The sequence below is a fragment of the Ascaphus truei genome, chromosome 7, assembly GCF_040206685.1.
Source record: "Ascaphus truei isolate aAscTru1 chromosome 7, aAscTru1.hap1, whole genome shotgun sequence".
In the NCBI taxonomy this organism is placed as follows: domain Eukaryota; kingdom Metazoa; phylum Chordata; class Amphibia; order Anura; family Ascaphidae; genus Ascaphus; species Ascaphus truei.
In genome coordinates this window covers 18,241,705-18,265,934 of record NC_134489.1, presented here as the reverse complement: position 1 = coordinate 18,265,934, position 24,230 = coordinate 18,241,705, and the positions used below count along the sequence as shown (strand labels likewise).

General features: G+C 49.8%; 1 protein-coding gene across 2 annotated transcripts in view; it reads left to right on the top strand.

The window, feature by feature from the left end:
- ITGB2 (integrin subunit beta 2) overlaps nt 1-24,230 on the top strand; it is an 89,101-nt gene that overhangs the window by 30,812 nt on the left and 34,059 nt on the right. For both annotated transcript variants that reach the window (XM_075607138.1, XM_075607139.1), the window contains exons 2-5: nt 5,837-5,897; nt 8,029-8,117; nt 19,509-19,689; nt 21,433-21,603. In XM_075607138.1, the coding sequence (XP_075463253.1) occupies nt 5,837-5,897; nt 8,029-8,117; nt 19,509-19,689; nt 21,433-21,603 (502 nt within the window). The remainder of the gene's footprint in view (nt 1-5,836; nt 5,898-8,028; nt 8,118-19,508; nt 19,690-21,432; nt 21,604-24,230) is intronic.

The window sequence follows — 24,230 nt, the reverse complement described above, 5'->3', positions numbered from 1 at the left end:
TGCAGCATTTGGTAGTGGATATAATTGCAGCATTTGGTAGTGGATATAATTGCAGCATGTGGTAGTGGATATAATTGCAGCATTTGGTAGTGGGTATAATTGCAGCATGTGGTAGTGGGTATAATTGCAGCATGTGGTAGTGGGTATAATTGCAGCATGTGGTAGTGGGTATAATTGCAGCATTTGGTAGTGGATATAATTGCAGCATGTGGTAGTGGGTATAATTGCAGCATGTGGTAGTGGGTATAATTGCAGCATGTGGTAGTGGGTATAATTGCAGCATTTGGTAGTGGATATAATTGCAGCATGTGGTAGTGGGTATAATTGCAGCATGTGGTAGTGGATATAATTGCAGCATGTGGTAGTGGGTATAATTGCAGCATGTGGTAGTGGGTATAATTGCAGCATGTGGTAGTGGATATAATTGCAGCATGTGGTAGTGGGTATAATTGCAGCATGTGGTAGTGGATATAATTGCAGCATGTGGTAGTGGGTATAATTGCAGCATGTGGTAGTGGATATAATTGCAGCATGTGGTAGCGTGAACTGTACTTGGGGGTAATTCTGTATACTACGAAGTACCCGTTTGGGCTGTTCTCGGCCGAATATTTCCGTTGAGCCTGTGTTGCTGTGAGGCCTGAGACCTGATTCGATCTCCAGGTTTTTCCTGTATTTATGATACCTTTTGGAATATCCCAGAATTCTTTGACTGTATTAACCACCGCCACCTTTGCTGGGACACTGTTCCATGCATCCACTACCCTTTAAGAGAAGAACTTCCTCGCATCATTTCCCCTGAGCCACCAGCCTCACTGCAAGACCCCCTGTTCTATCAACTCCCTGTCTATGGCATTGATTAAAAGAATTCTCACATGTCCAGCTCCTCCCACACTGCACTTGGGGCCTTTGTGTAAGGAATCGGGGAACACGTCGCGCAGACCTCCACTTACTCCACTGGGACTGGTTTCGGAGGGGAGATGGAAGGCATGTGGGTGGGTGACTGACTGCCTGGGTGACTGACTGGGTGGGTGACTCACTGCCTGGGTGACTGACTGGGTGGGTGACTGACTGCCTGGGTGACTGACTGGGTGGGTGACTCACTGCCTGGGTGACTGACTGGGTGGGTGACTCACTGCCTGGGTGACTGACTGGGTGGGTGACTGACTGCCTGGGTGACTGACTGGGTGGGTGACTCACTGCCTGGGTGACTGACTGCCTGGGTGACTGACTGGGTGGGTGACTGAATGCCTGGGTGGATGACTGACTGGGTGGGTAACTGACTGGGTGGGTCGGTGGGTGACTGACTGGGTGGGTGGGTGACTGGGTGGGTCGGTGGGTGACTACCTGGGTGGGTGACTGGGTGGGTCGGTGGGTGACTGCCTGGGTGGGTGACTGGGTGGGTGGGTGGGTGGGTGACTGCCTGGGTGGGTCGGTGGGTGACTGGGTGGGTGACTACCTGGGTGGGTGACTGGGTGGGTCGGTGGGTGACTGCCTGGGTGACTGCCTGGGTGGGTCGGTGGGTGACTACCTGGGTGGGTGACTGGGTGGGTCGGTGGGTGACTGCCTGGGTGACTGCCTGGGTGGGTCGGTGGGTGACTACCTGGGTGACTGCCTGGGTGGGTCGGTGGGTGACTACCTGGGTGGGTGACTGGGTGGGTCGGGGGGTGACTACCTGGGTGGGTGACTGGGTGGGTCGGGGGGTGACTACCTGGGTGGGTGACTGGGTGGGTCGGTGGGTGACTGCCTGGGTGGGTGACTGGGTGGGTCGGTGGGTGACTACCTGGGTGGGTGACTGGGTGGGTCGGGGGGTGACTACCTGGGTGGGTGACTACCTGGGTGGGTGACTGGGTGGGTCGGTGGGTGACTGCCTGGGTGGGTGACTGGGTGGGTCGGTGGGTGACTGGGTGGGTCGGTGGGTGACTACCTGGGTGGGTGACTGGGTGGGTCGGTTGGTAGGTGACTGCCTGGGTGGGTCGGTGGGTGACTGGGTGGGTGACTGGGTGGGTCGGTGGGTGACTACCTGGGTGGGTGACTGGGTGGGTCGGGGGGTGACTACCTGGGTGGGTGACTGGGTGGGTCGGTGGGTGACTGATCTTGAACGGTGGTTGCTGCTTCCCTGCCCGCCAGACGCTTCAGGCAAAGGTTTGTCCATAGATGTTGCCTCGCTTCCCCCCCTGTCCCCAATCCCTGCGGCTGCTGCCCCGGGCAGGAGGTAGGCAGGCTCGGGGGGAGGCGGGAGGTAGGCTCCCAGAAAGCCGTTTGCAGGAGGAGGGGGGGGGGTGGAGTAGCCAGCTTCAGTCCTCAAGGGCCACCAACAAGTCAGGTTTCCAGGATATCCCTGCTTCAGCACAGGTGGCTCAGTCGAAGACTTATTAGCCCAGGGGTGCCCAACTCCAGTCCTCAAGCTACCAACAGGTCAGGTTTTCAGGATATCCCTGCTTCAGCACAGGTGCACTGATTGCACTGATTCACCTGTGCTGATGCAGGGATATCCTGAAAACCTGACCTGTTGGTGGCCCTTGAGGACTGGAGTTGGCCGCCCCTGGCTTTGAACTCAGGTCTTCGTCCTGTCTTTTACACTTTCATTCCCCTCCAAACCAAAAGGCGAGGCCCACAAACAGGATGCAGGTTTCGTGCCTGAGCTATATTTTGCAGAGTAGTGGTAAAAAATATAAACCAGTAAAGCCGCATTGGGGGGGGGGGACTTTCTGCTGCAAGGTTGAGGTACAAGGCTGTGATGAGCTCCCAGAAACACGCCTCTCAATGACAAGGGAGAGACTCCGGGTTATGTTTCTCCTTAGAGGTCCACCTACTGCCCGTCACCACTGAAGGAGGTTATTTTATTTATTTATTTATACAATGTTTTACCAGAAAGTAATACATTGAGTTAACTCTCGTTTTCAAGTATGTCCTGGGCACAGTTAATATGACAAATAATACATGGTTACAAATACATAGTTACATAAGTGAACAGGGTTATACATTATACAGGCAGTCCTCGTTTTACAACGAATGGCTTATCCAACGCTATGCAATGCATACCTGTGTTCATTTTTACAACGCCAAAATGGCTTATATATATATTATATATATATATATATATATATATATATATATATATATTATACTATATAATATATTATTTATTATGTTATATAATACAGTATATACACTATATAATTTATGTGTGTGCTGCGTATCTTATTGCCTGCATAAAATATTTGGTGTATTTTAGCATTATAAATGCCTTCAGGAACGGAACCTTTCATTTAAACAGTGTTCCTATGGGAAAACGTGTTTCGCTTTACAACGTTTCGCTATCCAACGCCATTTTGAGTAACGCATTGTGTCGGATAACCGAGGACTGCCTATATACAAGACATTGCATGCACAGCTAAAGATAATATATGTTATAGGCGTATGTAACAGTTACAGACCAGATTAAAATGCGTGTGGTAGGGGTGAGGAGCTTGTTCAGATAGATGGGTAGCTTGCCCAGAAAGTATTTGAAGGATTTTAAAGGGACAGGGCCCTCAGAATTGGTATCTCTCATTCCAGTCCTGTATTGCAGTCTTCCCCTGGCATTACCGGGGTTAAAAAGAGCTGTGATACGTGGAAGCTCGCAGTGAGATACTTTTCATCATTACACAATGCACACTGCACACTGCTCATTACCACATAGAGGGGAGGGGAGACTTCCCTTCATGGCTGCAATGTAAATATGTGCAAGAAGATGAGTTCATAACAGGACTGGGTTATTTTACAGCTTTACTGCTTAACAATCGCCTGTCACTATGACAGCCTGAAGAAGGGGACCCTCCTTTTGGTAGGTGCGACAAATCGGTTACAGCCAAGTAGGGTTGCCAGGTGTCCAGTGTTGAACCGGACTGTCCTGTATTTAGACACTCTGTCCAGTAAAAAATGAGAGGTAATACTGGACATGTATGTGTCTGGCATTACCTCTCTGGACATAGTGACCTAACCGGCTTGGGGAGGCGGGCGCGGGATTTCCCTGAGCGGGGAGAGAGAAGGGCTGTTGCTAGGGGACTAGGCAGCTTCCTCCATCCGGATTGGCTACATTACCAAGCAGCAGCCAATCTGGACATGTCAGGAGCCTGGGGGTGGGGCCAAGGAGAGGAAGAAACAGCATGGAGCGGTGAGAGGTGTGTGTCTCCAGCGCGTCGCACCATTGTGCCCTGTATATCAATCATCTGTTCCTTAGCAGGTCTTAAAATGAGGTAAATACAACCTCAGATGAACAACAACACATGACATATTACACCGTGTCGTGATTTATTTAACAAAAATAAAGCCAAATTGGAGAAGCCATGTGTGAAAAACTAAGTACACCTTATGATTCAATATCTTGTAGAACCACCTTTAGCAGCAATAACTTGAAGTAATTGTTAGGTCCCATAAGTTCCGGGCCTAGGGCAGCAACATTTCACTCCCCCCCTCCCTCATAAACAGAGGCCCTGCTTTCTTCCCCACTGACCACAGGGGGAGAGCGTGGGGCTTCTGTAGGGTTCCTATGTTCTGCTTCGTGCCACGCTCCTCCTTCAGCGTCAAATGACGTAGCAATGTCATGTTACCATGGCAATGCGACACCATGTGACGTAACAGTGTAATTTGATGCTGAAGGAGGAGCGCGGCACCATGTAAGTGCTTACGGGCGGCAGTTTTGTAAATCCGCTGCTGTGTACAGTGTAGTGCGAATTATAATGTAAAGTGGGGGAAGACTGGGGCAACAGTTTTGCTGACGGTAAAGAGATCCCACTGTTATTAGTTTGAAATCCTTTTCTATGATCAATCCGGAGCTGTATTTTTCTCCTGGTTTCACAACTGGGAGACTTTGATTAACATAACTCCACTAAGTTTAACAAGATACGCCCTTTCCTCTGTTACTTGACTGCTACAACTCTGACTCGGGCCCTCATTCTCTCCTGTCTCGATTACTGTAACCTCCTGCTGTCCGGCCTTCCTGCCTCTCACCTGTCTCCTCTACAATCTATCCTAAACGCTGCTGCCAGAATCACTCTACTCTTTCCTAAATCTGTCTCAGCGTCTCCGCTCCTGAAATCCCTCTCCTGGCTTCCTATCAAATCCCGCATCTCACACACAATTCTCCTCCTCACTTTTAAAGCTTTACACTCTTCTGCCCCTCCTTACATCTCAGCCCTAATTTCTCACTATGCACCATCCCGACTCTTGTGTTCTGCTAAAGGATGTCTTCTCTCTATCCCTTTGTATCTAAAGCCCTCTCCCGCCTTAAACCTTTCTCACTGACTGCCCCACACCTCTGGAATGCCCTTCCCCTCAGTACCCGACTAGCACCCTCTCTATCCACTTTTAAGACCCACCTTAAGACACACTTGCTTAAAGAAGCATATGAATAGCACCTGGGCTAATACTATACACACGATACATAAAGCTTGGCCCCCTGCACACGCACTTACCTGAACGCCCTCCTACTGTCTCTGTACATTCTCTCTACCAATTAGATTGTAAGCTCTTCGGAGCAGAGACTCTTCTTCCACAATGTTACTTTTATGTCTGAAGCACTTATTCCCATGATGTGTTATTTGTAGTTATTTATATGATTGTCACGTGTATTACTGCTGTGAAGCTCTATGTACATTAATGGCGCTATATAAATAAAGACATACATACATACATACAAGGATCTAAATGCCACTGTGTGCATCTAAAGCACCCTAGTAACCCTATAGTAGGAGGGACAGACACACTGGGCCATAGAATTCCCCCATAGTTACTCTAGTGAGTTGTAATGGATGGTACATCCTGTCCTGTACATAACCCTGTGTGTGCTTTTCAGGAAATGTCCTGGGTTATCCTTTTGCTGTGGATACAAGCTGGAATTCTTACACACACTTTAGGTGAGTAACTCGTTCTCTTTGTTTTATGAGGAGTGGGGGGTGACAGTCAGGGTCCAGGTTAGTTAGGGTTCCTAGTTAGTAGAAAACAAAGATGGTGCTGTCACATATACAAAGCATTGTATCTCCCATGCATTTGTGGAAAGTACATTAAAAAAAATCTCAGTGTATGACTTCAATATATTGGCTACGAATATGGGACCCTCCTACTTAATCTTTACTCCGTCTGACTGTGGCTGATGCATCAATCTGGATACATCATGGAGGGTGCATGGCATCCTTTAGAACAGGGTTTCCCAAACTTTTTTTTCCGTGACCCGGTTATTTTTTAACTTCTTTTTCGTGACCCACTAAAAATGTTATCGCCTATACTGGCCTATAGGGCCTGCACAGACACACACACAGCCACTGATATACACACACACACACACACACACAGCCACTGATACACACACAGACACACACACAGCCACTGATACACACACATACACAGCCACTGATACACACACGCAGCCACTGACACACGCAGCCACTGACACACACTGATACACACACAGAGCCACTGATACACACACGCAGCCACTGACACACACACCCAGCCACTGACACACACGCAGCCACACAGACACTGCTACACACACACACACACACACACACACACTGATACACACACACACTGATACACACACAGAGACACTGCTACACACAGAGAGACACTGCTACACACAGAGAGACACTGCTACACACACAGAGACACTGCTACACACACACACAAACACTGATATACACACACAGACACTGATACACACACACTTACACTGATACTGATACACACAGACACTGATTCACACACAGACACACACACACTGATACAGATACACACAGATACACACACACAGACACTGATACATACACACACACTCGCTCTCCCCTATATGCACACAGACACAAATAGTGAATTACAGGCAACGACGGATGTGAGTGACTGGAGGGGGGGCCAGAGAAACTTGGGTGGGAGAGGGGGGGGGGCAGGGACACTTGGGTGGGTGGGATAGGGGGGGGCAGGGACACTTGGGTTTGGGTAGGGGGCCAGGGACACTTGGTTGGTTGGCACACTTGGGAGGGGGCCAGGGACACTTTTGGAGGGGGCTAGGGACACTTTTGGAGGGGGCCAGGGACACTTTGGGAGGGGGCCAGGGACACTTGGGTGGGTGGGAGGGAGGGGGCCAGGGACACTTGGGTGGGAGGCAGTGACTGGGTGGGGTGACTTACCTTGCCGCCGGACGCTTTCCCCTGCTGCCCCCGATATCCCCTGCTGCTCGGGACGGGAGGTGGGCTTGGGGGCACGGAAGGTGGGCTCGGGAGGGGGTGCCACGGGAGGTGAGCTCGGGAAGCTGGCCGCGGGGGGAAGCGGGCCGCAGTAGGAGCTTGTACTTCCACCCTCCCCCATGTAACGTGCGGGCCGCAGAGGAGCTGGTACTTCCACCCTCCCCCATGTAACGTGCGGGCCGCAGAGGAGCTGGTACTTCCTCCTCCATCCCACGTTGGGAGCGGGGGGGAGGAAGGGAGCGGGCCCTGCTTGCCCTGCGCAAGCGCGCGGGACCGCGGGGGGAATCGCCGCCATTTTTTTTTAACTTGAGCCGGGGGGACGGGAGACACCTCGCAGCCAGCCTCTCTGCGACCCGGCAATTTTGGTGCCGTGGCCCGATGCCGGGTCGTGACCCACCATTTGGGAAACGCTGCTTTAGAAGATGCAAAAGCTGAAACAAAGTTAATTAAACTCTAACTGCATCATCTTAGCATCTCTATGACATGTATACATCTATGCCATCTGTGTTACAAGTTAGTCATAATTCAAACTACTAAAAGCTGTTGATGGGGCTGCCCCTGTATACAGAGAAACAGTAACAGGAAACCATTCCTGGAGTAGGTGACCCTTAATATCTTCTGCTGATAGAGATGCTAGCAATTAAGTGATGTCTCTGATCTCTGAACTAGAAAGGCCCAGTTTGAGACAACCGCCTTCGCTATGTGCCATGTTTTAAGCTGCGAGCTCTTGGGGTCCGTCTTGTTTTCACTTTGTACACAGACTATTTAATACAAATAAATGGTTCTTCCTTTTTTGTTTTTATAGTCTCTTCTCAAGAATGCACCAAGTTCAAAGTCAGCAACTGCCAAGAATGTGTCCAGTCTGGTCCAGGCTGTGCCTGGTGTAAGAAGCCTGTAAGTTACAACTCATTTCTCTCTGTGTCTGCTGCAGGGCCTTGGGGTGGAGGAGGACAAAGAAGAGAGCGTTACATATGACCTCACAAATCCAAGATGGCTGCCTCTCATGGAGAAAGCTGGGGCATTGCAGGCATTTAATTTAAAGGGGATTTCTAAGTTGAATACATACTTTTTGTTAACATGGACAGGAAGCAGGGGGACTCTGGAGTTGAACTGTGTTCATTTCAGTTGCGGGAACCCTCTGGTTCCTGACTAGGGTTGCCTGGTGGCTTGTCCAAAAATACTGGACACAATGGTGAAAGGTGCGACGTGCGCCAGAATCGTTGGTGGGAAGAATGTTATTTAGAAATGACCTGACTGTTACGTATTTTTTTCTAAATTTCACTCCAAGTACTGTATACACCAATTTATATTCTGTTTTGTAAAAAATCTGGGGAGACTTGGGAGGGAGCACCCTTCCGAGGATTTTTTTTAGGAAATAGAATATGAAATAGTGCAAATTGATGCAAATTGGTGCACGCTTGGAGTGAAATTTAGAACAAATGACGTAATGGTCAGATCATTTATACATAACTGACCTGCAGTCATACTGTACATGGCGAGCAATACTGATATTAATGCTCCTCCCACAAATGCCTCATCCTCTCTCTCCCCTTATCCTCTCACCCTCCCATCCCCCTCGTTCTCTCACCCCTCCCCACATCCTCTCTTACCCCCCTCCCTTGATCATCTCCCACCCCCTCTCCCTTCATCCTCTCTCATCCCCCCTCCATTCATACTGTCCCCCCCCCTTCATCCTCCCTCATCCCCCCTCCCATACCCCCCTCCCTTCATCCCCTCTCATCCCCCACTCCCTTCATCCTCTCCCATACCCCTCCCTTCATCCTCTCCCATACCCCCCTCCCTTCATCCCCTCTCATCCCCCACTCCCTTCATCCTCTCTCATCCCCCACTCCCTTCATCCTCTCTTCCCCCCTCCCTTCATCCTCTCTTCCCCCCTCCCTTCATCCTCTCTTCCCCCCTCCCTTCATCCTCTCTTCCCCCCTCCCTTCATCCTCTCTTCCCCCCCTCCCTTCATCTTCTCTTCTCCCCCTCCCTTCATCCTCTCTTCCCCCCCTCCCTTCATCATCTCTCACCCCCCTCCCTTCATCTCTCTCATCCCCCCTCCATTCATCCTCTCTTCCCCCCTCCATTCATCCTCTCTTCCCCCTTCATCCTCTCTTCCCCCCTTCATCCTCACCACCCTTCATCCTCTCACCCCCCTCCCTTCATCCTCTCCCATCCCCCCTTCCTTCATCTTCTTTCACCCCCTCCCTTCATCCTCTCATCCCCCACTCCCTTCATCCTCTCTCAACCCCCTCCCTTCATCCTCTCTCACCTTCCCTCCCCTCCCTTCATCCTCTCACCCCTCCCTTCATCCTCTCACCCCCTCCCTTCATCCTCTCTCACCCCCCTTCATCCTCTCTCACCCCCTCCCTTCATCCTCTCTCACCCCGCTCCCTTCATCCTCTCACCCCCCTCCCTTCATCCTCTCATCCCCTTCCCTTCATCCTCTCTCATCCCCTCCCTTCATTCTCTTTCATCCCCACCCTTCATCCTCTCACCCCTCCCTTCATCCTCTCTCATCCCCCTCCCTTCATCTTCTCACCCCCCTCCCTTCATTCTCTTTCATCCCCACCCTTCATCCTCTCTCATCCTCCCTTTATCCTCTCACCCCCTCCCTTCATCCTCTCACCCCTCCCTTCATCCTCTCTCACCCCCCCTCCCTTCATCCTTTTTCATCCCCCTCCCCTCATCCTCTCTCACCCACCTCCCCTCATCCTCTCTCACCCCCTCCTCCCCATCCGTCATCCTCTCTCACCCCCTTACCTTCATTCTCTTACACCCCCTCCCTTCATCCTCTCACCCACTCCCTTCATCCTCTCACCCACTCCCTTCATCCTCTCACCCCCTCCCTTCATCCTCTCACCCCCTCCCTTCATCCTCTCACCCCCCCTCCCTTTATCCTCTCACCCCCTCCCTTCATCCTCTCACCCCCTCCCTTCATCCTCTCTCACCCCCCCTCCCTTCATCCTTTTTCATCCCCCTCCCCTCATCCTCTCTCACCCCCCTCCCCTCATCCTCTCACCCCCCCATCCGTCATCCTCTCTCACCCTCCTACCTTCATTCTCTTACACCCCCTCCCTTCATCCTCACCCCTCCCTTTATCCTCTGACCCCCCTTCATCTTCTCTCACCCCCCTCCCTTCATCCTCTCACCCCCTCCCTTCATCCTCTCTCACCCCCCCTCCCTTCATCCTTTTTCATCCCCCTCCCCTCATCCTCTCTCACCCACCTCCCCTCATCCTCTCTCACCCCCCCCTCCCCATCCGTCATCCTCTCTCACCCCCTTACCTTCATTCTCTTACACCCCCTCCCTTCATCCTCTCACCCACTCCCTTCATCCTCTCACCCCCTCCCTTCATCCTCTCACCCCCTCCCTTCATCCTCTCACCCCCCTCCCTTTATCCTCTCACCCCCTCCCTTCATCCTCTCACCCCCTCCCTTCATCCTCTCTCACCCCCCCTCCCTTCATCCTTTTTCATCCCCCTCCCCTCATCCTCTCTCACCCCCCTCCCCTCATCCTCTCACCCCCCCCATCCGTCATCCTCTCTCACCCTCCTACCTTCATTCTCTTACACCCCCTCCCTTCATCCTCACCCCTCCCTTTATCCTCTGACCCCCCTTCATCTTCTCTCACCCCCCTCCCTTCATCTTCTCACCCCCCCCTTCATTCTCTCTTACCCCCCCTCCCTGTCATTATCACTCCCGCAGGACATCCAGAGAAAACACACACACACAACAGTACAAGTACAAACACAAACAAAACAGTACACACACACAAACAAAACAGTACAAGTACAGATACATACACAAACAAAACAGTACAAGTACAGATACACACACACAAACAAAACAGTACAAGTACAAACACACACACACACAAAACAGTACAAGTACAGATACACACACACAAACAAAACAGTACAAGTACAGATACACACACACACAAAACAGTACAAGTACAGATACACACACACAAACAAAACAGGTAAGTACAGATGCACACACACACAAAACAGTACAAGTACAGATACACACACACAACAGTACAAGTACAGATACACACACACACACACACACACACGCACACACACGCACAAAACAGTACAAGTACAGAGACACACACACACAAAACAGTACAAGTACAGATACACACACACACACAAAACAGTACAAGTACAGATACACACACACAAACAAAACAGTACAAGTACAGATACACACACACAACAGTACAAGTACAGATACACACACACACACACACACACGCACACACACGCACAAAACAGTACAAGTACAGAGACACACACACACAAAACAGTACAAGTACAGATACACACACACACACAAAACAGTACAAGTACAGATACACACACACAAACAAAACAGTACAAGTACAGATACACACACACACACACACGCACACACACGCACAAAACAGTACAAGTACAGATACACACACACACACAAAACAGTACAAGTACAGATACACACACACACACAAAACAGTACAAGTACAGATACACACACACAAACAAAACAGGTAAGTACAGATGCACACACACACAAAACAGTACAAGTACACACTCACACACACAACAGTACAAGTACAGATACACACACACACACACACGCACACACACGCACAAAACAGTACAAGTACAGAGACACACACACACAAAACAGTACAAGTACAGATACACACACACACACAAAACAGTACAAGTACAAACACACACACACACACACAAAACAGTACAAGTACAGATACACACACACACACCCACACACACAGACCCCAGGACAAAACAGAACATATACAGGCAGGAGACACAGGACACACAGGACACACAGGAGACACAGGAGACACAGGACACACAGGACACACAGGACACACAGGAGACACAGGACACACAGGACACACAGGAGACACAGGACACACAGGACACACAGGAGACACAGGACACACAGGACACACAGGAGACACAGGACACACAGGACACACAGGAGACACAGGAGACACAGGAGACACAGGACACAGGACACACAGGACACACAGGAGACACAGGACACACAGGAGACACAGGACACAGGACACAGCCTCACCTCTCTCCACTCCATGCTTTTCCGCCGCTCTTTGGCCCGCCACCTCCATCCTGATTGGATGCTGCTGTGTAATGCAGCCAATCAGGATGAAGGAAGCTGCCCAGCCCCCTAGCAGCAGCAGCCCTGCTCAGGGAAATCCCGCGATTGGTTACTAAGTCCAGAGAGGTAATACCGGCCACATACATGTCCCCCCCGCCCCGCACACATACATGTCCCCCCGCACACATACATGTCCCCCCGCACACATACATGTCCCCCCGCACACATACATGCCCCCCCGCACACATACATGTCCCCCCCGCACACATACATGTCCCCCCGCACACATACATGTCCCCCCTGCACACATACATGTCCATCCCGCACACATACATGTCCCCCCGCACACATACATGTCCCCCCCGCACACATACATGTCCTCCCCGCACACATACATGTCCCCCCCGCACACATACATGTCCCCCCGCACACATACATGCCCCCCTCGCACACATACATGCCCCCCCGCATACATACATGCCCCCCTGCACACATACATGTCCCCCCGCACACATACATGTCCCCCCGCACACATACATGTCCCCCCGCACACATACATGTCCCCCCGCACACATACATGTCCCCCCCGCACACATACATGCCCCCCCGCACACATACATGTGCCCCCGCACACATACATGTCCCCCCCGCACACATACATGTCCCTCCCGCACACATACAGGCCCCCCCCGCACACATACATGTCCCCCCACACACATACATGTCCTCCCCCGCACAGATATATGTCCCCCCCGCACACATACATGTCCCCCCCGCACACATACATGCCCCCCCGCACACATACATGCCCCCCCGCACACATGCATGCCCCCCCCGCACACATACATGTCCCCCCGCACACATACATGTCCCCCCCACACACATACATGTCCCCCCCGCACACATACATGTCCCCCCCGCACACATACATGTCCCCCCCACACACATGTCCCCCCGCACACATACATGCCCCCCCGCACACATACATGTCCCCCCGCACACATACGTGTCCACCCGCACACATACATGTCCCCCCACACACATACATGTCCCCCTGCACACATACATGACCCCCCCCACACACATACATGTCCGTCCCCCGCACACATACATGTCCGTCCCTCGCACACATACATCCCCCCCGCACACATACATGTCCCCCCCGCACACATACATGTCCCCCTGCACACATACACGTCCCCCCCGCACACATACATGTCCCCCCCCGCACACATACATGTCCCCCCCGCACACATACATGCCCCCCCCGCACACATACATGCCCCCCCCGCACACATACATGCCCCCCGCATACATACATGCCCCCCGCACACATACATGTCCCCCCCGCACACATACATGCCCCCCCGAACACATACATGCCCCCCCTGCACACATACATGTCCCCCCCGCACACATACATGTCCCCCCCGCACACATACATGACCCTCTCACACATACATGTGTCCCCCCCGCACACATACTTGTCCCCCCCGCACACATACATGCCCCCCGCACACATACATGCCCCCCCGCACACATACATGCCCCCCCGCACACATACATGCCCCCCGCACACATACATGTCCCCACGCACACATACATGTCCTCCCCCCCCGCACACATATATGTCACCCCCCGCACACATACATGTCCCCCCCACACACATACATGCCCCCCGCACACATACATGCCCCCCGCACACATACATGCCCCCCCGCACACATACATGCCCCCCCGCACACATACATGCCCCCCCGCACACATACATGCCCCCCCGCACACATACATGCCCCCCCGCACACATACATGCCCCCCCGCACACATACATGCCCCCCTGCACACATACATGCCCTCCCGCACACATACATGCCCCCCCTGCACACATACATGCCCCCCTGCACACATACATGTCCCCCCCGCACACATACATGTCCCCCCCGCACACATACATGTCCCCCCCGCACACATACATTCCCCCCCCCGCACACATACATTCCCCCACCCCCGCACACACATACATGTCCCCCCCGCACACATACATGCCCCCCCCGCACACATACATGTGTCCCCCACACACATACATGCCCCCCGCACACATACATGTGTCCCCCCGCACACATACATGTCCCCCCGCACACATACATGCCCCCCCGCACACATACTTGCCCCCCCGCACACATACATGTCCCCCCGCACACATACATGTCCCCCTGCACACATACATGTCCCCCCGCACACATACATGTCCCCCCCGCACACATACATGTTCCCCCGCACACATATATGTCCCCCCCGCACACATACATGCCCCCCCGCACACATACATGTTCCCCCCCGCACACATACATGTCTCCCCCTGCACACATACATGTCCCCCCCGCACACATACATGTCTGGTTCTATACCGGACACCTGGCAACCCTATTCCTGAGATACTTACAGGGAAAGGTGCTGCCTGTGCTTCCCGGTTGGTTAAACCCCTAATGGCATGTGGGCCAATAGGAAGCCGCGATAGATGAGGTCGCAGCATCCCATTGTCCTGTGTGACTGGGATCTCCAAACCTACATTTTTCCCCCCATGGAGGCGAGGAACTGGCGTCGCCTTTCCAGGAAGTATCTAACGTGATTCAGCTCCGGAAACCCCCTACTTCTCACCCCGTATGATAAATTAAGGGGCGAGTGGGATATCTGGATGGGGAACTGCTCATTTTAGGTTTCATGTCTCATTTTGTCTTCATTACATCTCCTCTCTCACATTTCCCAGCAGTGATTCCCTCGGGCATTGTGTAATAATAACAACGGTATTCTCTATTTATAAGCTGGTAAAGCTATCACACGTCTTGTTTAACCTGCGGCAGTAGAAAAGCACATAAAGGACAGAAATAATTGCAGACACCATAGAAGACGTGTTAAAGTCCTCCAATGTTTCCTTTTAAATAAATTACCACACGTTATTTTTGGAGAGGAGGCAGCTACTCTGTCTGCATTATACTTAGGGCTCATGTACCCAGTGTGGACTAACAACTGATTGAGCCACCTGTGCTGTAGCAGGGATATCCTGAAAACCTGAGCTGTTGGTAGCTCTTGAGGACTGGCGTTGCTACCCCTGGTATAGACCCTTTCAGCAGGTATACATATAGTATACTTCAGAGGTATTCCTACAGCCACCTCTGGGTGACAGAATGGCAGCACGTTTGCAGCTAAGGACATTTAGGGTATGAATTATGAATATCTCATTCGCCCTATTAAAATCAGTGTTGCCCTCTTCAAAGGATGACCATATTTTCCCAGTGAAAAAACGAACAGCCTGCGCATGCGCGAAAGCCAGAGCCATGCGCGAATGGTCCGCAACTACCGCACATGTGCGGCAGGCAAGAGCCGATCCGGCGCATGCCGGCACGCATGTGCAATCAGCTCTTGCAGGAAGTGCATCCGCGATCAGTGTGGGCCATTCATGCGCCAACTGCAAGTCGAGCACGCATGCGCAGGATTTGCTCTTGCCGGCCGCGCATGCCCGGTTGGCTCTTCCCAGCAGCGCATTCGCAATCGGCACTGGCCTTTCACGCATGTACCAACGGCAAACATAAAGACGGGCCGGTTTGCGACTTTTAAAAAAGTCGTCGGGGCACAATGCCAAAAACCGGGACAGTCACAGAAAAACTGGGACGTCTGGTCACCCTACTGTCACGGTAGCTTATGACAAGATATAATGAACACCAAATATCTGGGTTGAACTGAACGAGGCTTAGATATCATAAAATATAATTTATTCCTTAAAAAGGTGAACACAGCAATATAGTACAATTAACAGACAAGAAGGTAACACTTACTTAGGGTTGGGGGATGGAGAAGTATCAGCTAGCAATTCTCCAGCAATCCGGTGACATTCAAGATGGTATCAGAAGAAGAACTAAAAACTGTATGGTTGACACAGTTTATATACCTGTGTAACCCTATTCTTAACATTGAATACAGACTATTGGTGAACAATTATCTGTATCCAATCCCTAACGTGGAGACACAGATTAACCCATGCCCCCCAGCTAATTAGCCCATGTATACTGGGACGCTATGGGTTGCCCCATAATTAAATCAGGGGCGACGACCAGTTTACCAAATGAAGTATCTGCATTGTTTGTAGGTGTAGACATAACACTTACAAACCACTCCAGTTTGATGATTCTCCGCCCTCAGGTAACAATTAGAGTGGCAGAGTCTGGTCTGTTGATTAGTACTTAGTGTAAACAATCAGGGCAGTTTAACTTTTGATCACAGTGCTTAGGCTCAATCAGCCGGCTGCCCTTCATGACCTATTAGCATAGCAGATGGAGTCTGCATTTTTCAGAGCAGATCCAAAATACCATACATATACACTTTAATATCTACACATATTAGTAAGTTACATTCTGGTGGGCTCCGTGGGTCGAAATTTGCCAGTTCTTAATGCCTACAGTGACTCCACATATTGGCCAAATATCAACTCTCTGCGACCTCCAGAACTGGAGATACAGAAATGCACTTTAAAACATCTTTAAAATACAGGATTATAATGAAACATGGGAACAGGGGAACATACAGTTTCCTGACATGACAAGGTGTAAGCCACATTCCTGGACCGCAGTCCAGTTAAGCCCTTGCCTCCCTGGTGAGGTCAGGGGGTGGCCATATGGGGTGCAACCCCTTTAATACCGGGCCAACCCCCTCTCCCTCTACACCTACCTCCTCCATAATTGCACATTTAATTCAGGTCAGCATTGTGATAAAGATCCGGACCAGTCTTTCTTTAGATCGTGTAATACCAAAGATACTACTAGCAAGTGGGAATACAAAGCCAGGACTGGATCACCACCACATTGCTGACTTGGAGTGAGGTGGCCGGCAAGCTCTTACACACAGCAGCTGGCAAATGGAATCACCCATTGTAAACATCTCCCAACTCATGTAACACAGGTGCAAGAATGGCACCAGATTCACAAAAGAAACCCATTCTTCATCAGCGAGATTTTAATAAATAATGCCTTTTTTCCGCCCCAATGACAATTTTTTTGTGAGAAAATATGGCAGGGAGGGGGGGAGGGGTTACAAAATAATAAGGAAAAGGGATTAGGGAACCGGGGGGGGGGGGGGGGGGGGGCGTACATAATGTCAAATTGTCCTTTTAGGATAGTGGAGGGGGCTAAAAGGGAGCACCATAAATACAACCCACATTTACAGCTGAACAGTACAACTGATAAATACAATTATCCAGGATTCTTACTGGAGTCAACAACATACATCACAAAGGTACACTCTCTGGTTTGTGGCTTTTTAGTGTGTCGGGTCACAGAAGTAATGTTGTCTGGTCGGATGTTGGGTATTCGTGGTTTTGAAGCCGAGGGTTCCACATTCTTGTGAAACTGGTAACTGTGTCGTGTAGCCACGCTGAGAGCGTTTCCAGGTTCATCATATGCCATATTTTTTTTCAATTCGCTTATTTAGCTTTGGTACTGGGCCACGCCATTTGGCTTCCACCACGTTCCATAGTGGCCGAAACGATATGGTCTATTAATCTCTTGTGTGTAAATCTGACGGTTGTCTGGTTTCCTGTGGAGGAGGGCTACCCAGGGAGAGAAGGCTACTGTTGTTTCAGGCGTCTTACTTATGAGACCAAAGACCTGGTCCGAGAGATTCTCAATCCTCGCGCACTCCCACCATATGTGATACAATGTGACCATCTGGTCACAGCCCCAGAAGCAATTTGGCGAGAATTTGTTATATTTATTGACCTTGGCTGGCGTCTGATACCATCAATGTGGCATCTTGTAACTGTTTTCTTTTATTAAGGTGTTGATGGATAGATATTTTGGAGATGTTACCCTCGATCTCTGCCCAATCTTGTAGTTCTAGTTGTTCCCCTACGTCTTCTTCCTATTTTCTAAGGTGGTGTCTTTCAATATCTCCTGTGCATAGGAGTTAGGTGAGGTAGAGCGAGGATATGAGCTGTTTCTCTAGTGCAGTGTTTTTCAACAGGGGTTCCTTGGAATCCCTGGGTTCCCCGGGCTTCCCTAAAGTGTTCCCTGTAATTTTCAGGTAATTTGAAAATTGTACCAAATACAGAAGAATTTACAATGCATCTGATCTCAGACGCGCTATTAGAGAGGGTTGGGGTTCCTTACAATGTATCTGATCTCAGACGCGCTATTAGAGAGGGTTGGGGTTCCTTACAATGCATCTGATCTCAGACGCGCTATTAGAGAGGGTTGGGGTTCCTTACAATGCGTCTGATCTCAGACGCGCTATTAGTGAGGGTTGGGGTTCCTTACAATGCATCTGATCTCAGACGCGCTATTAGAGAGGGTTGGGGTTCCTTACAATGCATCTGATCTCAGATGCGCTATTAGAGAGGGTTGGGGTTCCTTACAATGCATCTGATCTCAGACATGCTATTAGAGAGGGTTGGGGTTCCTTACAATGCATCTGATCTGAGACGCGCTATTAGAGAGGGTTGGGGTTCCTTACAATGCATCTGATCTCAGACGCGCTATTAGAGAGGGTTGGGGTTCCTTACAATGCATCTGATCTCAGACGCGCTATTAGAGAGGGTTGGGGTTCCTTACAATGCATCTGATCTCAGACGCGCTATTAGAGAGGGTTGGGGTTCCTTACAATGCATCTGATCTCAGACGCGCTATTAGAGAGGGTTGGGGTTCCTTATAATACATCTGATCTCAGACGCGCTATTAGAGAGGGTTGGGGTTCCTTACAATGCATCTGATCTCAGACGCGCTATTAGAGAGGTTTGGGGTTCCTCAGAATTTCACATAGGGTTCCTTCACCAAAAAAACTGCTGTAGTGGATCAGAACTGCATATTCACACAAAAGGCATGCTTTGTTGAAGGCGGCGCCTTGAATATTGATTTAAGAGGAAATGTTTGATCTGTGCAAATTTCAGAAATTCTTTATCGGGTATGTGGCAGGATTCTTTTAAACTTGGAAAAGATCTTAAAAATGCCTTTTTAAAGAGTTGCTTTTCATTTACCATTTTGAAGCTACAAATTTAAAAGAGGGAGAAGGGGTAGCCTGCAACTCTCACCCCCAACCCCCCACCCCCTTCCACCCTGGCACTGATGGTGTTAATGTGAACATGTCCACTGTGCAGAATTTCACCAAAGCGGGGGAGCCGGACTCTGCCCGCTGCGACACTGTGAAGCAGCTGGATCTACGAGGGTGCAACGACACTGATGTCATCTACCCTACCAGCCGTGCAACTTCTGGCTTCAGTACGCTGAATGACGTGATCCAGCTGACCCCCCGAAGAATCTCCCTCCAGCTTAGACCAGGTGACCAAGTAGCAGAAGTGCAGACACTTGGCTTAGAGCAGCACAAAGGTTGAGTGGCTGTGTAGGTGCTGGAGAAGGGACCGTCCATGTATGTTGTGTGATGCATCAACATGAAAGTTCATTATAGTTGTGATAGTGTCCAAATCTCAGACATCTCTTGACTGTAAGAGTACATGCAATGAAACCCTTGACTAGAGATAGGCAAATTAGTTCGGGGAGGGGGGGACGGGGCACACCCCTAGTTTTTTGCTTTGGTTTTTTTTTATGCTCAAAAATCTGAAAATTAACCAAAGTTTGCAACTTTGACCGCAAACTTTTCGTTTAGAGGCAGAACAGTTCTTAAGCCTCCCAAAATGTGCCAGCTTCAAAGGCAATGTCATTGGTTTGAAACTCCTTTAGCCTATATATACACGTGTGTGTGTGTGTGTATATATGTATATACACGTGTGTAAAACACTCTGATCTCGCCGTATTCTAGAAGAGCATAGAATACGATTAAAATATCACATCTAGTGAAATCACATATATATACTTCAAAATGTAATAAAGGACTCATTACCCCCTCAGAAAATATAAACTGGCCGTTTGATATAATGTGACTGTACTTGAATGACCTCCCAATGTACACTAAGTTATATTAATTCTGTTTGCCAAAACAAAGCCAGCATCGTGAAATTTGTACTGTACGTCTATTCGCTCGCAATATGTGATTTCACTAGATGTGATATTTTAATCGTATTCTATGCTCTTCTAGAATACGGCGAGATCAGAGTGTTTTTCCGCTGCTTATCGCCTTGTCATATCACGCAATTTGACATGTACAATCCCACAGTTACTAGAAAAATCCCCAGTGTGACTTCCTGCGCCTTGGGTGCCCAAGTTAGATTACAGGCATACCCCGCTTTAAGTACACTCACTTTAAGTACACTCACTTTAAGTACACTCACTTTAAGTACACTCACAAGTAAGGACATTGCGCCCAATAGGCAAACGGCAGCTCACGCATGCGCCTGTCAGCACGTCCTGAACAGCAATACCGGCTCCCTACCTGTACTGAAGCTGTGCACAAGCTGGGAGACTATAGAGCCTGTTACAAATGTGTTATTTATATCAGTTATGCACTTATATGATGATTGCAGTACAGTACATGCATCGATAAGTGGGGAAAAGGTAGTGCTTCCCTTTAAGTACATTTTCGCTTTACATACATGCTCCGGTCCCATTGCGTACGTTAATGCGGGGTATGCCTGTATAATCATTCGTATGAGCGCCCCAGCAACTTAAGTACCGGTCAACCACATCTGCCCGTCTGTCCCGCGAAGCCTTCTGTTGCCAGAGCCGCCAGACCTGTTTGTCAGTGAATAATCTAAAGCAGGGGTGGCCAACTCCAGTCCTCAAGGGCCACCAACTGGTCAGGTGTTCAGGATATCCCTGCTTCAGCACAGGTGGCTCAATCAGTGAGCCACGGATTGAGCCACCTGTGCTGAAGCCGAAACTGATTGAGCCACCTGTGCTGAAGCAGAGATATCCTGAACACCTGACCAGTTGGTGGCCCTTGAGGACTGGCGTTGGCCACGTCTAATCCAAACCCGTACTCTTCCTTTTAGATAATAGACCGATGTTGTGACCAAATGTTTTGTCTTACCGTCACTTGTTCATGTCTTCATGCCGTATGTCCCCTTCTTTCCCCTCCCCGGGGTGAACAAACGGTAATCAGGAATTATTATTTGTTTTAACGGTCAGACCAGCCTGTTACCTTCGAGGTGAAGTTCAGACGAGCGGAGGGATATCCAGTTGACCTTTACTATCTCATGGATCTCTCCTTCTCCATGTTCGATGACCTGCAGAATGTGAAGAATCTGGGGAGCAGTCTTCTCCAAGCCTTGAATAAGATCACCAAGTCAGCGCAGATAGGTGAGACGCGGGACAGTGCAACCCCACACAGCCAACCAGAAACGTGGCTGTTTTCCATTTGGGGGGAGGGGGGACATTATTTCCAAAATGAATTTCTCTTGAATGTATGTATATTTTTATTTATATAGCGCTATTTATGTACATAGCGCGTCACAGCGGTAATACACGTGACATAATAATATAACACATCATGGGAATAAGCGCTTCAGACATGACAGTAACAGTAGGAAGGGGGGGTCCCTGCCCCGAAGAACTTACAATCTAATGGGAAAGTTGTTGTCAAGCAAGTGATTTCTTTACCGCTATATATATATATATATCCCACCTTGTCCTTATCAGAATTAAGGGGGATCTTGCCGGGGCAAACTCTTATTTGACATCAAACAAAAGGGAGCAGCCAGAGGAAATTGAGTCCAGTGTCAGATTCCCTGTTAGGCCCAACATTTTGGGGCGGCAAAAATTTCTGCCCCCATATCATTTTGCCCCATTTTGGGCCTCTCGGGCCTATTGGGAAGGTACTTACCTGTGTCTGCCGCACTCCTGGTCCTTTGGAATCCCGGCGTCAAATGACGCTGCGGACGCCGCCACCGTGACGTCACACGGCGTCTCATTGCCATGGCGACGGGATGTCGCGACGTCAAATGATGTCATGACATCGGGTTTCCATGGCAACGAGCCGCCGCACGATGTCGCGGCGTCAGTTGACGTCGGGATTACAAAGGAGCAGTAGGTCGGCACCAAGGCAACGGCGGCGGCAGACACAGGCAAGTGCCTGGGGGCGGCAAATTTGGAAATGCGCCGCTGAGCCCCTAACAACTTGCAGCTCACCCTAACCTGGAAACGAAGTTGAAAACAAATATTTAAACATAGTTATAGGTGTCAGATTTGGGTTAAAAAAAAAAAGAAGGTGTATATGGCCCATTACCCCATATCTCTGTGTCATATCCGTGGGAAACAGAAGAAGTGTGACTCCGTGGTTAAAGTGTTGCTCTTCAATGTGCAACGTTGCCAGTTTCATTCCTTTTGTGTGTCGGCCAGGCACATAGTCTTTTATGAAAACACAAAGAAATAAAAGTGCAGCTTTGTAAGAAAGTTGTGACTCTCCGTACCCTGCTAGACATGGCGCAAAGAGCTTTGCAAACATTAGTGTGAATGTATTTTTTTTTTTAAATTACACCTACTGTAGGTTTGCCAGGTGGCTTCTCCAAAAATACTGAACACAATGGTAAAAGGTGTGATGTGCTAGAGACACACACACACACCTCCGCTCCACGCGGTTTCCTCCTCTCTTTGACCCCACCCCCAGGCCCCTGACACGTCCTCCTGATTGGCTCCATTACCCAGCAGCAGCCAATCAGGAAGCTGCCCAGCCCCCTAGCAACAGCGCTGCTCTCTCTCTGCTCAGGGAAATTCCTCGGCCCCCCAAGCCGGTCAGGTCACTATGTCCAGTGAGACGATATCGGACACATACATGTCCAGTATTACCTCTAATTTTTTACTGGGCAGTGTCCAAATACAGGATAGTCCGGTTAAATACTGGACACCCGGCAACCCTAAATTGCACCAAGGTGACACATTTTAGGAAGATGCTTAATAAAAAGATTATGTAACACCCCTATTCCCCCCCTCCCCCCTCGGGAAATCTGTAGGTTACTAGGATGTTATGGAGCTGTGGTGCTCACCTGCTGAATCTCAGGAGGACTGAGTCTCTGCGATGGTGTGGGGATTAGGACAACAGGACAGGTTTTCAGGATGTGGCTGCGCCTCCATCCTGCAGGGTTCTGCCAGGGATTCTTCTTCCCCACAGGAACACATTAGAGTAACTTCAGTATCACATCTTTATTTGGTGGAGCAGCTCATACATCAGCCTTCTCATGCAAGAGCAGTGCAGCCACTTCAAAGGACATCCCTCGCAGCTTGCATTTCTGTTCATGGTCAGAGCCAGGCTCGTGGGACCATTAACCTGGACTAGCCATCACAGGAGCTTGAGGCCCCTGGGCTAAGCTTTACCCCTTCACCCCCTGGTGGGGTGAGGTAGAATCCTGCCTACTCCCCAAGGAGCAGGCTACACTGGAACACTCAGAACAGAACTACATTTGATAGGGAGCTGTCTTTTATACCATGGGAAGGTCCGACTCCTAAGCTATAGTAACTGGGCAGTAACAACGGGAGTTTATCTGCACTAAGGTACAATTTGAGAGAATAGAATTAAAAAAAGAACTCAGGCCTCTGAAGAAATATTGCTTAGTATCACATTTTTATACATTTCAAAAATGAGTAATACGCCCTTTAAGGGGGCTGGCTTAGAGATAAAAACAATATGATGACATACAAAAATACATATTGATATATAAATATGCTTTACATTGCTATATTCTTATCCTATATATCACCATAATGTGGGCCGCCCTTAACCTGCTGACTTTTTAATGTTTAGCCCTGTGTGTTACTGTATCTGTCAGATAACAGAACCTAAGGTCAGCAGAAATATCTAAGGCAGGAAAAACCTCTTACGAATGCTATTTCAAACCTCTCATGACTTGTAGGAATTACACAAGGGCTAGTTACATCTAGAAGCGATACTCAGAGAATCAAACAAACATTCACAGATCATACACGAATAAAAC